This window comes from Aythya marila, assembly GCF_965140915.1.
Source record: "Aythya marila genome assembly, chromosome: 4".
NCBI lineage: Eukaryota > Metazoa > Chordata > Aves > Anseriformes > Anatidae > Aythya > Aythya marila.
In genome coordinates this window covers 36517409-36532737 of record NC_139045.1, presented here as the reverse complement: position 1 = coordinate 36532737, position 15329 = coordinate 36517409, and the positions used below count along the sequence as shown (strand labels likewise).

Here is a 15329-nt window from a genome sequence, read left to right as displayed (position 1 = left end):
CCAGAAAACCATTCAGCATTTTCTTTCTTTTCTGTAAAATACGAAGCGGTGACATGTAACATCTGAAACCAGGGAAGCCACAGCCACAACTGGCTAGGAAGCCTGGGCAGTTGCTCTTGCGTCACGTTAATGGAAGGACATACAGTGCACTAGTGGGTGTTACTGAAAAGTGGTTTGGTTACCCCATGCAACTCACGCCGAAGGAAGAAATTGTACCATATTTTATTTATCTGACCACTGTACCTCACAGTTAGTCTTGAGCTGTGTTAATGATTATAACTCCCTCTCAAAGTGCAGAGATTAGTGTCTGTATTGTGCATTACATTATGACTTACTGTGCTTGCATCCTTACATGGGCAACCACTTTCTGAAGTGTTTTTCACTAGAAGCATTTATTACCACATGAAGCCTGACCTCCTGTATAACATGGACCCCTTTAAGCCAAATGATTCCTATCTGACCAAACTATTTCCCAGAGAGGCAGGTTATCTTCATTTCAAGGCCAGCACAATTGATTCAGACAGCCTCTTCCAAGCACCACTGCTCTGCACTCTCCTCTCTTTGGGAACCAACATCCCAGACAGCTCACAGTCCAGACTGCTTACAAATTACCAACAAACTGTCATGAAATCAATGGATGTTCTGCAGTAGAAACTTGGTACACGGTAAACCACCACCACGGAAAACACACACACTTTATAGTAGATGAACACAAACAGCTGTCTAAGTCACAGAGAATCACAGAACATCCTGAACTGGAAGGAACCCACAGGGAACGTTGAGTCCAACCCCTGGCTCTACACAGGACCACCCAAAAATCAGACCCTGTGTCTGAGAGTGTTGTCCAAACGCTTCTTGAACTCTGGCAGCTCGGTGCCGTAGCCACTGCCCTGGGGAGCCTGTCCCAGTGCCCAACCACCCTCTGGGTGCAGACCCTTTCCCTATCCCCCAGCCTGACCCTCCCCTGTCCCAGCTCCATGCCGTCCCCTCGGGTCCTGTCGCTGTCCCCAGAGAGCAGAGCTCAGCGCCTGCCCCTCTGCTCCCCTGTGAGGGAGCTGCAGGCCGCCATGAGGCCTCCCCTCAGCCTCCTCTGCGCTGGGCTGAGCAAACCAAGGGACCTCAGCCACTCCTGTCTTCTCCTCTAAAGCTTTCACTACATTTGTAGCTCTCTTTTGGGGTTTTCTAATAGTTTTATGTCCTTCTTACATAGTGGTACCCAAACCGTACACAGTAGCGTGTTTTCAGTTGTTTGAATATTTACATATTACTGTGCTTGATGACTACAGCACAGGTATTTGCTGCAGGTATGTTTCTCCTCCTTTTTATGTCTAAAAATGTAACTAGTGATTACCTTTTTTTTTTTTTAACCTCACAAGAATCTGCAAGGGTGCTTTTATTTTCTTTCTTTCAATTACTGGTGTTTTTACATTAAAAGGAAAAGCAAGTTTATGCACCCTATAAACTTTTTTTTTGTTGCTGTTACAACAGGATTGTCTTCCTGACAAACGGTAGCCATGTATTATCAACAGTTACGCTTTATTTTAAATAAAACACACAAATCAAGTGTTCTTTATCACCTTTCTACCACCCCTCCAACACCAATCTAATAATTATGTTTGTGCCCCCACATTTTACCTGCTAAAAACAAGGCTCTCAGAGTAAATTGGGTTACATATTCAAGAGTGAAGACGTAGATTATGTATCACCTTTAGTGCACCTTATTAAATGTAGTGGGTTTACGTGGCAAGGTTTTGGTAGCAGGGAGCCATAGGGGTGGTTTCTGTGAGAAAGATCTAGAAGCTGCCCCATGTTTGGGAAGGGCCCCATTGTTTTCCAGATCCGAGCCAATAAGCGATGTTGTTTTGCGCCTCTGTGAGAGCATATTTAAGACAGGGAAAAAACGCTGCGCCACACAGCAGCCGGGAGAGTCAAGGGAGTGGGAGAACAGCCTTGCACCAAGGTCAGTGTAGAAGGAGGGGGAGAGGTGCTCCAGGCGCCAGAGCAGTGTCGTGGTTCCGCTCGAGTGGGCAGCCGAGCTCCACCACAGCCGCTCTCTCACTCCCCCTCCTCAAAGAGGAATGGGGAGAAAATATGTGAAAAGGGCTCAAGGATTGAGATAAGGACGAGAAAATCACGCAATAATTATTGTAACGGGCAAAACAGACTCGGCATAAGGAGATAGTAAGATTTATTGCCTACAACTAACAAGCGAGAGAAGTGAGAAAACAAAGGAAAAAAAAACCAAAAGCACCTTCCCCCCCCATCCACCCTTTTCCACCTCCTCCCCCCGAGCGGCGCAGGGGAACGGGGAATGGGGGTTATGGTCAGTCTACAGCACTTCTTCTCTGCCGCTCCTTCTCGGTCACTCTCGTCCCCTGTGCTGTGGGGTCCCACCCACGGGATGCAGTCCTTGATGAACTGATCCGGCGTGGGCTTCCCACAGGCAGCAGCTCTTCCAGAACTGCTCCAGATATGGGTCCGTACCACGGGGTCCATCCCTCAGGAGAAAACTGCTCCAACCTGGCTCCCCTACGGGCAGCAGCTCCTGCCAGATCACCTGCTCCTGCGTGGGCTCCTCTCCACGGGCTACAGGTCCGGCCCGGAATCTGCTCCGGCAGGGGTCTTCCACAGGCGGCAGCCTCCGTCGGTGCAGGGCCACCTGCTCCACTGTGGTCTCCTCCACGGGCTGCAGCGTGGAACCCTGCTCCACCGTGGTACTCCATGGGCTGCAGGGGGACATCCTGCTTCACCATGGTCCTCACCACAGGCCGCAGGGGACTTCTGCTCTGGCGCCTGGAGCACCTCTCCCCCTCCTTCTACACTGACCTTGGTGCAAGGCTGTTCTCCCACTCCCTTGACTCTCCCGGCTGCTGTGTGGCGCAGCGTTTTTTCCCTGTCTTAAATATGCTCTCACAGAGGCGCAAAACAACATCGCTTATTGGCTCGGATCTGGAAAACAATGGGGCCCTTCCCAAACATGGGGCAGCTTCTAGATCTTTCTCACAGAAACCACCCCTATGGCTCCCTGCTACCAAAACCTTGCCACGTAAACCCACTACATTCCACCCCTCGCCTCTGTTAAAAGCATATTTAAGACTACTCACAACATACTCTTACTTTACAATTATCACAACAACCTTCACGAAATTCACTTAAATCAAAACGAAAAAGAATTCACCACACCAAAATAAACATAACATCATCACAGCACCGACAAGGTGGACATTTTACACACACACCACCCCTCGTCCCTTCACCACACTAACATATCACAGTTACTGCTTTCTTAATTCTTCACAACTTGTACATTCCTAACAATCATCCTGCACATATTTTTGCCCGTTACTTCTACTAACTATCATCTTATCTCAAATTCCTTGAGCCCCACGTTGGGCGCCAAAAAAGACTGTCGTGGTTCCGCTCGAGTGGGCAGCCGAGCTCCACCACAGCCGCTCTCTCACTCCCCCTCCTCAAAGAGGAATGGGGAGAAAATATGTGAAAAGGGCTCAAGGATTGAGATAAGGACGAGAAAATCACGCAATAATTATTGTAACGGGCAAAACAGACTCGGCATAAGGAGATAGTAAGATTTATTGCCTACAACTAACAAGCGAGAGAAGTGAGAAAACAAAGGAAAAAAAAACCAAAAGCACCTTCCCCCCCCATCCACCCTTTTCCACCTCCTCCCCCGAGCGGCGCAGGGGAACGGGGAATGGGGGTTATGGTCAGTCTACAGCACTTCTTCTCTGCCGCTCCTTCTCGGTCACTCTCGTCCCCTGTGCTGTGGGGTCCCACCCACGGGATGCAGTCCTTGATGAACTGATCCGGCGTGGGCTTCCCACAGGCAGCAGCTCTTCCAGAACTGCTCCAGATATGGGTCCGTACCACGGGGTCCATCCCTCAGGAGAAAACTGCTCCAACCTGGCTCCCCTACGGGCAGCAGCTCCTGCCGGGTCACCTGCTCCTGCGTGGTCTCCTCTCCACGGGCTACAGGTCCGGCCCGGAATCTGCTCCGGCAGGGGTCTTCCACAGGCGGCAGCCTCCGTCGGTGCAGGGCCACCTGCTCCACTGTGGTCTCCTCCACGGGCTGCAGCGTGGAACCCTGCTCCACCGTGGTACTCCATGGGCTGCAGGGGGACATCCTGCTTCACCATGGTCCTCACCACAGGCCGCAGGGGACTTCTGCTTGTGGTGGTTTTACTCAGGTGGGCAGCCGAGCTCCACCACAACCGCTCTCTCACTCCCCCTCTCCTCAAAGAGGAAGGGGGAGAAAATACAACACAGAGAACTCGAGGTTTGAGATAAGAAAGGTTTAATTAAAGGGAAAGGGAATGGGAGGAAAAAAAAAAAACAGAGACAAAAGAAGCAATCAGTCCGCGCGGAAGCACAGAGAGAGGAAAAATTATTCTCTACTTCCCATCAGCGAGCGGTGTTCGGCCACGTCCTGGGAAGCAGGGCCCCAAACGCGTAGTGGTTGTTCAGGAGGAACAGCCCCCTCCCCCACGAGAGCCCCCCCTTTTATTGCTGAGTGTGACATCAGGTGTTATGGAATATCCCTTTGGTTGGTTTAGGTCAGCTGCCCCAGCAATGTCCCCTCCCCATCACTTGCCCACCCCCAGCCTGCTGGCTCTTGGGGGCTTGGAAGGAGTCCTGATGCTGTGCCAGCACTATGCAGCAATAGACACAACACTGGAGTGATATCAGTGCTGTTCCAGCTACGAGTGCAGAGTACAGCACTGTGTAGGCTGCTGTAGGGAAAAGGTGACTCCAGCTCAGACAGACCCAACACATTAAAACACCAAAACCAATTTAGCTACTGTTTATGAACAATACACAGTGACCATTCAGACCATAAAAACCACCAGCAGCTGTGGCTTTCTTGCCCAGAAAGCACCACCTATCAAAAAGCTCAGGACAATAACTGACAGTGACACTTCCCATTCAGCTTTAACCTTGCAGTCCTTAAATTTCAGGTGCTCTCAGCGCACAGCAGAAATCTGCAACACATCCACCCTTCAGAGTCACAGGCAACCTGCATCAAATCTTGCCTAGAGCTGGAATGAGGTCACTCTGCAGTTGGTGCAACTGCTGTGCCTGCTGCCGCCACCCAGGAAAGCACCCTCCTCTCCTCCAGTTAGCCAGATGACAAGCATGTGTCGTTCCCTGGCTCCCAAAGCTGAGCCCTACCGTGCCTCCATTGCTGTTACATCCTTCTCCCTGCACTACTACTAGCCACAAACGCCGTAAAAAAATGCAAGAATCCAGCAGATGCAAAGATGCTCAAAAGGGGTTAGTCAATAGCTCTCAGGAGTCCCAGTGGAGGCAGAATGGGAGGGGAGGTTGAAGAACTACGCAGTCACAGCACTCAGCGTGTATGCAGGGCAGAGGAGCACCAGCTGCCTCCTACTTGTTATTCCCCGCTCCCCTTTTTTGTACCCTTTCAGCTGCCACTGCTATGGACTGAGCCGGGGCTGGGGACAGCAGAAACCAAGGCATATTTGCTGCCATTTGGCTTCCCACTTACAGAGATACCCTGTGTGTTGCCCTTGTTGAGTCTGTCGGAGGTCTGAATTTTATCACCTTGCCAGGCTGTTTTCCTTTGTTTGTGGAAGCAGCCTGAAATGATACATTTTCACTTAATGCATCTCTTTTTGCTGTGCCAGTAACACCACCACGTAGCCTAAAACAATCAAAAAAAAAAAAAAAAAAAGCATCACATCACTCTCATCATCATTATTACGGAAAATTTTACACAAACTGTTTACAAGAGGAGACTGCTGACAAACCATTACTAACATAATCAACAGCCTGACAGCCTCCCAAGACATCTTCTGTTAAAAATAAACACTTCTTAAACACCTAAACAAACCGCATGTGTTCATCTTTTTAGCACCTAGAGAAAAACAGAAGTGTACTGAACAGAACTAAGATTTCTTACAGGTCACACAGTGACTCGGAGTCATGCTCATGGGTTATTACTCAATGAGTCCCATGGATGTTAGCAGCCTATTCGTATATGAGCTCAACACCGCAAGTAGGAAAGCTGGCAAAGTCACGTGTCATTAGTAAGAAGTTTTCAAAACAGGCATAGCGACATTCCAAGTGAACGAAAGAAATACCGCTTAAATGATTCCCTTACTTGCTGTCTGCTGATGACCCCTTCTCTCTCCACTAATGTAAGATGGACACATAATGAGGTCTGGCCATAAATCTGAAACGTCCAAGGGACCTATTTGGATTGTAGACGTTGGATGATTTCTGAGAAAGCCCCATTCAACTGGGCCTGCTTCAGCCATATTTTCACCCAGAGCATTCAGTTTCATATCAAAATCATGGACAACAAAAAAACACCTCTTCCTAAAGTTTAAATATTACTTCCTGGACTATAAAAACAATTACTCATGGGAATTCATAGCTAAGACGTACAGCACAAGCCATTGTTTTGCCTAGACACTATATGAATCATTTTCCTTTTTTTTTCAAGGCAGTCCACGTGTTTACATAATTAGCTCACTCATTTGTTATTATGGGAGGAGGTCATCCAATTATTTGACAGTCGAAACTCAGCCTACAGCAACAATCTGAACTCCACAGGTAATATTATGGACAAATCCTGTTAAATGGGGAGGGACAAAGCTAATTGACTTCATTTCATGGAATAGACTAAATGAATAGTAAGTATTATACACCACTCAAATAAACTACAATATTAAGCTTCCCATCCTAGTAACAGTATCCTCAAAAGCATGAAAACATCTTCACTGTGAACACCACACTTGAAACATCAGGAAGGTTTATCAGTTTTGCATTGTATGCATAAAATTCATACCAACTAAAGCAAAACAGTACCTAAATACTTGATTGCTGTCTTCCATACGGGTTATATAGCATTGACTTATATGAACATGTTATGTATAACGAAAAAAACAAAACACTCTTCCTCTGGAACCAAAATCTATGATCTGCTAAGTTTTCCTCAACTCCTGGCTTTGTTGCTCTTTCCTTCTACCACTGAACTTCACAAAAGTTTTCAAATATCAGTGAAACAGACACTGAGGAAGTTCTGTCACTCCGGTGACATTTAGCAAGCCAAGCAGCAAACACGGTACTTGCTTCTGTCTTCAGGATGATGAATACAGATGAGACAAAACTGAAAATATCACCTTTTTTAAAAAAGGCTTGGGTAGGGCCGATGTGGTGACCTAGCTTGACTACTGCAGTTTAAGACAGTTAAAGGTAAAAGCTTTCATCCTCCCTTCAAGTTTCACAATTGTGATCGAAACAGATTTTCTTCTAGCTATCTTAAAGTGATCAGCACTTGGATGTTTACTTCAGTACTTGTCAAGGTGTCCGAACAACTGATGACCATCCCTGTAAAAACCTGAATCCTGCTTCTATTCCCAATTTGACTGTTTTTTCAACTTCCTGCTTTCAGAATTTTTTGTAAATTTGGATGGTAAGCTGAAGCACCCTAAACCATTCTCAGATGTAATTACATTTATCAGTGTAATCTACTAAGCATCATTACAAATATTTTAGCATTGTAAAAGTTAGTTGGCTGCTTTTCTCCTCACCAGAAAAGATAAAACAGAATGTGCATTATAATCTATACCAACTGCTACATAAAGATATGGATGCATATACACGCAGTGAAATAACTGCCTTTGTTTACACTGAAGCCAAGTTTACAAACGATTAAAGGTCCAAGTACAGTAACTCACTCATAATACATCCAACGAAGAAGTTCCCAGAAACAAACCCACTAGATTTGAACTGAAAGGAAATCCTAGCCCAAGCATAGACAGGCTGGGTGGAGAGATGAGCAGGAACAGGCCATGCATGACAGCTTCAGGTGTGTGATCGCTTACTGCTCTGAGGATACTGACATTTGCACCAAAACAAACAAAATCTCAAACACCTGAAGAAGTTTGTTATTACTTGTCAATCACACCAGGCTATGAAGCAATGGAGAAACTTTGAGAAGAATATAGATAGAGTCAACAATTGCTTTCAAAGTATGATTAACAAAATACCAAAATTTACTCCTTATGAGTTTGTTTTAACAAGCAAAATAAGCAACTTAGGAAAAGCATGACCAACAACCATTGACCGAAACATCACAGAAGTCACTGCATTTCACTCAAAACTAGCTCTTACGTAGCATCCCACTCTCTGAGTGGCATAAGCAAATTAAACAGATTTCACCCAACAGCAAAACTTAAATCAACTACATCTGCACCAACATAAGCCTCAAGAACAAATCAACTAAGTACAAGCAATTAAATACTGCCAATCTAAGAAGAAAAAAACATTGTAAACTGAATCTAGCCAACAAAACCAATGGTATAAATCAACAACTGAAGTGTGCACAGTAAACTCACCTTGAACCATGGAACAATCCTGAAGCAAGCGTGATCAAATACCTGTTAAATCTAAAGAAAACCCAGTTTTGCCTAAAGTAAGACCAAAAACTGCTCTGACTGAACACCAGTGAGAAAAGAACTAAAATAATTTTAAGAACTTGATTTTAATAAGCTTAAATTAAGGCTGCTGCTTGGTACAGACCTCTAAGTTGGAAAGACTTCAGACTTGTAAGTTACATCTAGAAATACTTAAAACCTTTATTTTTTTTTAAGGAAAGTAAAAGACAGAAGATTTTGAAGAAGCACTCCAAAATCTAAACCCACCTCAGCACCAGATTTGAAAGCCAAATGCAAGTGTAGTTTATTGAATGTCAGCATTGACCAGACATCAGAAGTATGACAGGTAATCAGAAAGCTGGAGAAAACATCAATGGGATGCTTAAAGGCCTTTACATGTCTTGTGTCTTTATACTATAGTAAAGTCAGTGACAGCAACAACCCCTGCCTATTACAGGTCAAAGCTATCCTACAGTGTGATGCTATGAAGGACTGAAAAAAGTAGAGGTTGCAAGTGTTAAGAACATAGAAAACTGAGCAGATTCTGCATATAGCAAATACGTGCATATAGAGTCTGCATCTAAACAATACAAACTTGGGTATAATGCAGAAAATTTACCAGGAGACCTTGACATTGCTTATTACATTAAGGTCCTGTGTGACATTTCCAACAGGGTTTCACACAAACAGATCTCAGGAGAAATAGCCGGTCCAGAAAACATTACTGAATTTGTTTGTCAAGAAAAAAAAATGATGTCAGAAGGCAAAAATGGCAAGTGACAGCTCAGAGGCCTTGATGGGTCACATTACTCAAAGTGTAAAAACTGAAGTGACATCAGGGAAAGTCTTGGGCCAAGACGCATTTTGGTACAGAAACCTGAGCTGCACAAACACCAAGGAACACTGAGAATTTTCATCCCAGGCGCTGTATCTATGCAAAGAGCACATCGTCTGTAAGAACCGGAGATCAACAGAAGTATTAAACAGGAAATGAGACACCTTCCAATTAAGCACCTGTGAAAACACCTAGGGATTCAGCAGAAAGATCAGTGAGTCAATCCAGAGAACCAAAAGGAATTCAGCTCTTTGACATCTGCATTTCCTGAAGTAGAAATCTACTAGTATGAAGAAGCAGATATACCCATGGCCAATCCTTGTAAGAAACCTCAACAATGGGAGAGGAGATTTGATGCAACACCAGATAACAGAGCCAAATGGACATGGAAAGCTAACAGACAGACTGACCACCTACATAACTGATGGTAATTGTGTGTATTTTGATAGCCATTTCAAACATTGGAAAGCAGATTTTCTAGCAAGTTGCATCAAGTTTGACGTGTAAAATCCTAACTGCTTGAGTCAATGAGGACAGAAAGCAACGTGTTTATTACATCACATACCATCTTCTCATCACAAAGACGATACACTGGTCAAAAGCTTTTCTAATGTCAGGCATAAATGATTTTTTAAGTAAGTCCTTCCTCAAACCTCTGAGTTGGGAGGTTGAGAGCATGACAGAATTTCTTCTCCAAATCTGAGCTACTAATTGCCATGTCTGGTGAGGGTGCAGGAAAACGTTCTGACTTAGAAAACTGCACAGGATTAAAAATGACATCAGATTCAATGTTGATGCCTTGTGCTAGTCAGCTGAGCTCAGAACCTCTCCTTTCTGACTTTCCAACGAGGAAATTATACGATAACCTCTTCTGCAAAAATAGCTGGTGAGAAAGATAGTACTTCATCAATTTCTTTTACCACCAGCAGTCAGCAAATTTCCATCTGCTCTCTTCTGCTTAAGCATTTGAATCATCTTTGGCAACATCTCCCAGACTTACAAACTTGTGCTGAATCTCTCACACATGCACTGTCCCAGCTGTAAGCATAAATGCCGTATCTGCAAAATAATTCATTCCTAAAAACAGTTCTTGCAAACTAAGATAAACAATTTATTTGCCTTTGGATTCAAAGGGATTTTATAGTAACAAGATGTTAAAGAAAATTAATGAGAATTTCATGTCCATTTCACGCAGAAATGTACACAGGCAAAAAGCACACAGCAGTTCCACAAATTAACCATACCACACCCTGTCTCTTCCTGTAAGCTGTGAACACATTGCTTTGCTGTCAATTATTAGTTGCACTAATTCCTTGCAATGCTGTTCCCACATAAAAGCCTTTGGCAAGCATTACCACACGATAGCAGAAAGCAGATAGAGGATTTTTTTTACCTTTTTGTTGTATCAGTATGCCACATGCACTTAACATACAAAAAAAAAATGAGCCTTTTAGTTATTCATAAACGTTATGACATGTTCAAGACCCTCACATCCGTGAAAGTAGCACGGTCATACAGTGCAAAATGCCCAAATGATGGCAGGGAGGTGGCTTCACGTTCTGTCCAGCTGATACAGGCTGCCCTACGACACACTGGACCCCCTCTCAAGAAGGAATGGGCCTATAGAGGGAAGGTAGCTGACCACCAGGAAGCAAAATAGTTATGAGGAAGAGGGTTAAAAACAGCTGTCACCTTTGAGAAAACTCAAAAGAGGAAAGAAAAGAATTTTTCCCTGTCGGTCAACAAAAGGAAGATGAAACTCCTGAATGAGTGTCACCCAGAAACAAGATAAAGGAACTACTTGCAAGGCACAAAACAATTTAGTGATGGAGAGCGCTAATCAACCATCAAACATTTTTAAAGTAGGGAAGTACATTTTTCAGTCTTGTCCTGGAAGATTAATGCAGCATGTAAGATAATGCAAGTTCGCAGAACAGCAATGAAAAAAGGAAAAAAAATAAATAAATCCGATTTACAAGTCTTTCCTGTAGTTCTTAGTTCAAAAACTGAAAACAAAATCTAACCAGCCCTTCACTTAAGGCATGCTTACAAAGGAAATCTGCAGTGAAGTGGCTGCTGCTGACACACAATCATTTAAAAGTGTCCAGGCCCTAATTCAGTCTAAAATGGCTTAACACAGCTTAGTAAAAAAGCTGTAGCTCTTAAGCAGACTGACTACTCAGACATCTTGTTAGCAGAGATGACTTCTTCAGACTCAATAATTAGGCACTGCCCTGACACAGAACAAGATGATCATCATGCTTCTAACATGCTACAATCCAATATTCAAGTAAGTGCAGAAAATGCTTCTAATGTCCAGCTGAGTGTTGAGGTAAGATGGCTTTCTCTGTTCTACTAGTTTACATAAATGGAGGCCAAGAAGGAAGGATCTGTGCAGAAAGGGCTGAGATTTCACCACGTATCCCTGAGTGACTGATACTACCTTTCCAGCAAAGGATTGCTGCACTCGGAGTGGATCCAGAAGAACAGGTAATGTGAGTACTGCTCTTCTTCTTCAAAGTCATAAGAATTACTTTCACCCACCCCCCAGGCTATATAAACTACTTGTTTTTAGACTACAGTGTGTGAAAAAACCTGAAAGATGCATTCCTCTGGACTTAGCTCTGGTGATGGTAACGTCCCTGCACAGCAGGAGGGGTAACACTGAGACCTGGCAGCCTTTAGACACATTTTTGCAGTCACAGCATCCAACCACAGTGCTGTCTCAAGAAGTCCACACTGGCTTCTCCCTCATTCCCAGCCATCTCAGAAAGCACTCTACCTCATCCTTCAGCTTTACCTACACAATGGCACCGTGGTGCAGCCCCAATTTACGTTCTTTGAAGTCAGACAGATGGAGAGAAGGGCGTTACACTTAGTCCAGCTCTGTCTGCCTACTGGTTATTTTCACAGCAACCCTGGACTTGAAGGCAATGCCAGAAAATCAATGCTTCTTGTTGTTGAACTATGGTTTAAGTTACATAGGGAAGCCATCTCATGTCATCGAGCTCACATTCCCATCAATTTGAAAGTCAATTATCATTCCACGATTTAAGACAAATGCCTTTAGTCAATAATGAGGGAGCACAAGTCAGCAGAACTTAGATTACAAGGAAAAAAAAAAAAGGTGACAGCTGTACCTGCATCTTCTCTTGAATGCATAAATTCAGGCCACTCGCAACCACAATGAAAATTTTACATAAAATATTTTTAATCAAATTCAGGGACACGTGATCTTGTTTCCCACAGAGCAATGAGCCAAATTTTACACAACATTCATGGGTGGATGCCTTTTTAGGCTGTTATCCGAAAAAAAAAATCAGCACCGTATCACTACAGAATGGAAAATTAAGGAAAAGTAAATTAAGAAGAAAATTAAAAGGTCCTTTTTTTTTCCCCTGTTTCTCTAACGTAGACTGTTTTGTTGTTGTTTTGAACTCTCAGGATCAGTTAGGTCCCCCTAAACTTCTGCCTTTAGCTAGCCTTGTCTATCGAGAGTGAGCCACTTGCTTTCTTTGCCTGCACTGGCCCTCAATGGGCCAACCACAGCTGTTAGAGCAACCAGCACAAAATTCCAGGATTGATATTTCCAGGGAAAACAACTAACCATAAGTTCCTCTTCTTATCGTGCCTACCAAGCTGGGAGTGGTCTGGCTACTCTACAACCATTTCTTTCTTCCTCATCTACCTTTTATACACCACTGTATCACAAACCCATGCACTAACACGGCAAGGTCTGACAAGGTCCCACCCACAGAGGCTTTTGATACTGCCAGCGCTGATAACTCCTACATGTTAGTGCTGGGTGCTTGTTTAGCTATGGTTCTGGCAACATACTAAAAAAATCTCCAGCTCTTCCCCCCAGGCATCATATAAACATGGAAACAAAACACGTAGAAATTATTTAGCTACTTGTTGCCATTACCTCAATCCCATTGCAGCTGCAATACCATGCAGATAGACCCTAAGAAAAGCTACTTGGAAAGCCATCTTCGAAACGTGCTTAGAACTTGTGCCTTCTAAATCAACATTCACTACACAGAGAGCATTCACATGCTAAAATAGCAGATGCGGTGGACAAAAACTGAAATATCAAGGGGGAAAAATGCAGAAACAAAGATAGAACTGTTTCTATATTCTGAACTGCTGCTAAATGCTGTCGGCTTATTTAAGCTTCACAAAACAAGAAGCGTGCATTTATGAATCTTGTTCTCACTCAAAGGAGAAGATCTTCAAAGCAATCTCTGTCTGTACAGGGGTATCATCTATCACACCACGTGTACTGCTGCAACATGGCCTTGATATACACACACTGCGAATATGTTGAAAAGAACATAAAATTCTCAAAATGCTTCTCAGGAACTGAAGTGTTTGGAAGATTGTCTGGGTTTCTCAAACAATCTCTAATTCAGAGGTGACAAAGTCAGAGAGGTACAGGAGTGCCTACTCAAACCACCTCCACTAAAACAGAAGAAAAAGACCTTGGAGGCCAGTAAGTAATCCAAGGAAGGAGTGTCTGCAAACAATTCCTCAGTAAACACAGCAGGGGTGAAGTTTTGAGGCAAGAAATATTTTAAGTGGATTTGTCAACACTGCCCATAATTGCAAAGATTAAAAAAAAATTAATAAAAATACAGGAAAACAACAGAAATCTACAGCCAATGCAAAATGACTGCTGGTCACTTTCTACGCAAGGACAAGGTGGGCTTGATTAACCTTTAACACTGAAGATCTCAAGGGTCTACAAGAAAAAACACTTTGAAGGGGTGCATTAGTTTAGATTATAAATTGTTTGCAGGTCCATAGAGTATTCAGAGGTTGAAGAAACACTTAATCTTCTGGTAAATATACCCAGGACCTTGAAGCAGACATCGATGCAGTCCATGTGCTTATTTTGACTAGCCTAAGTAACTGGTTTCAATGCAAGCGGGGAAAGGAAGAAACCAGTTTTCAGCGAATGAGCTTGAGCATTTTCTACCAAGTCAAGAAGGACCAATGGTAACACCGTTGGGTTCTGTATCTCAGGTTTTATGGAAACGTGTACATGTTACCTAAAAATGACTAAAGGTCTACAATACTGGGTGTATGCAGTTGTCAGGAGACCAACATACGTAGGAGCCAGACACCTACAAAAGTGTTTCCAGTCAACAGTGGCTGAAAACAAAGCATTTGTGGAAGAGGCTTTACAAGGACATCCTCAAGAATAGAGAGAAGCCAAAGTAAATGCGTTACATTAGCACGTACCTACGAATTACACCTCGGTCTCATTTTAAGGAGCACCAAATCACCGAGAGCCTCTCAAGTCACACCCTCACGCAGCAGGGCACGGCCAGCGCTGGCGCCCCCCTCACAACGCCTTCGCGGCAGCTCCGCGCCCGTAACCCTCAGGGCCAGCCCCAGAGCATCCCCTCAGCGCCCAGGGACGCCGCAGGGCCCGTCCTTACCCGCCAGTCCCCCGCCGCCTCCATCGCCGCCGTGCCCCTTCCTCCTCTGCAGGATGAAGTAGGGGTTGGCCCGCTCCGTCACCCACAGCGCGTTGGCCAGCAGCACCTCCTCGGGGTTCACCCACATGCTCCCGCCGCGGACAAAGGGCGTGCGCCCCGCGGGGCCTCACGCACAGCAGCAGCAGCGGCCGCCTCAGACGCCACCATGCCCGGCCGCCGAGCAGCGGCGGGGACGAGGAGGAGGAGGATGGGGAGGAGGAGGCGGCAGCCGCATGCCCTCGGCGCTGCTGCCGCCGCCGGGCGCGGAGGGGCGGCCCCGGCAGCAGCCGCCGCAGCGCCCAGGGCAGCGGTGACATCAACGGCCGCCGCCGCGCGCCGCCCAACGGCCCGCCCAACGGCCGCAACGGCCCGCCCAACCGCCGCTCCTGCCCGAGCAGCTCAAGGTACCGAATAAATTAAGGCTCTAAATCACAAACGAGATGATCCAGCAACAAACTTTCCACAGAGCCCTTGGTTTTACAGGAGGGGCGTCCTGGAGCTGGTGCCTTGTCACGGAGGGGTGACTGCCACCTGAGGCGGCAGGCTGAGGAGCACTCCTCACCTTCGCACTGTGCCACGGTAAATGCTTGC

General features: G+C 45.1%; 1 protein-coding gene across 2 annotated transcripts in view; it reads right to left on the bottom strand.

Moving 5' to 3' along the window:
* Positions 1–15009, bottom strand: part of TBC1D9 (TBC1 domain family member 9) — a 65775-nt gene extending 50766 nt beyond the window's left edge. For both annotated transcript variants that reach the window (XM_082760261.1, XM_082760262.1), the window contains exon 1: positions 14700–15009. In XM_082760261.1, coding sequence (XP_082616387.1) covers positions 14700–14826 — 127 coding nt within the window. In that variant the 5' untranslated portion in view covers positions 14827–15009. The remainder of the gene's footprint in view (positions 1–14699) is intronic.
* Between the last annotated feature and the right edge of the window lie 320 nt (positions 15010–15329).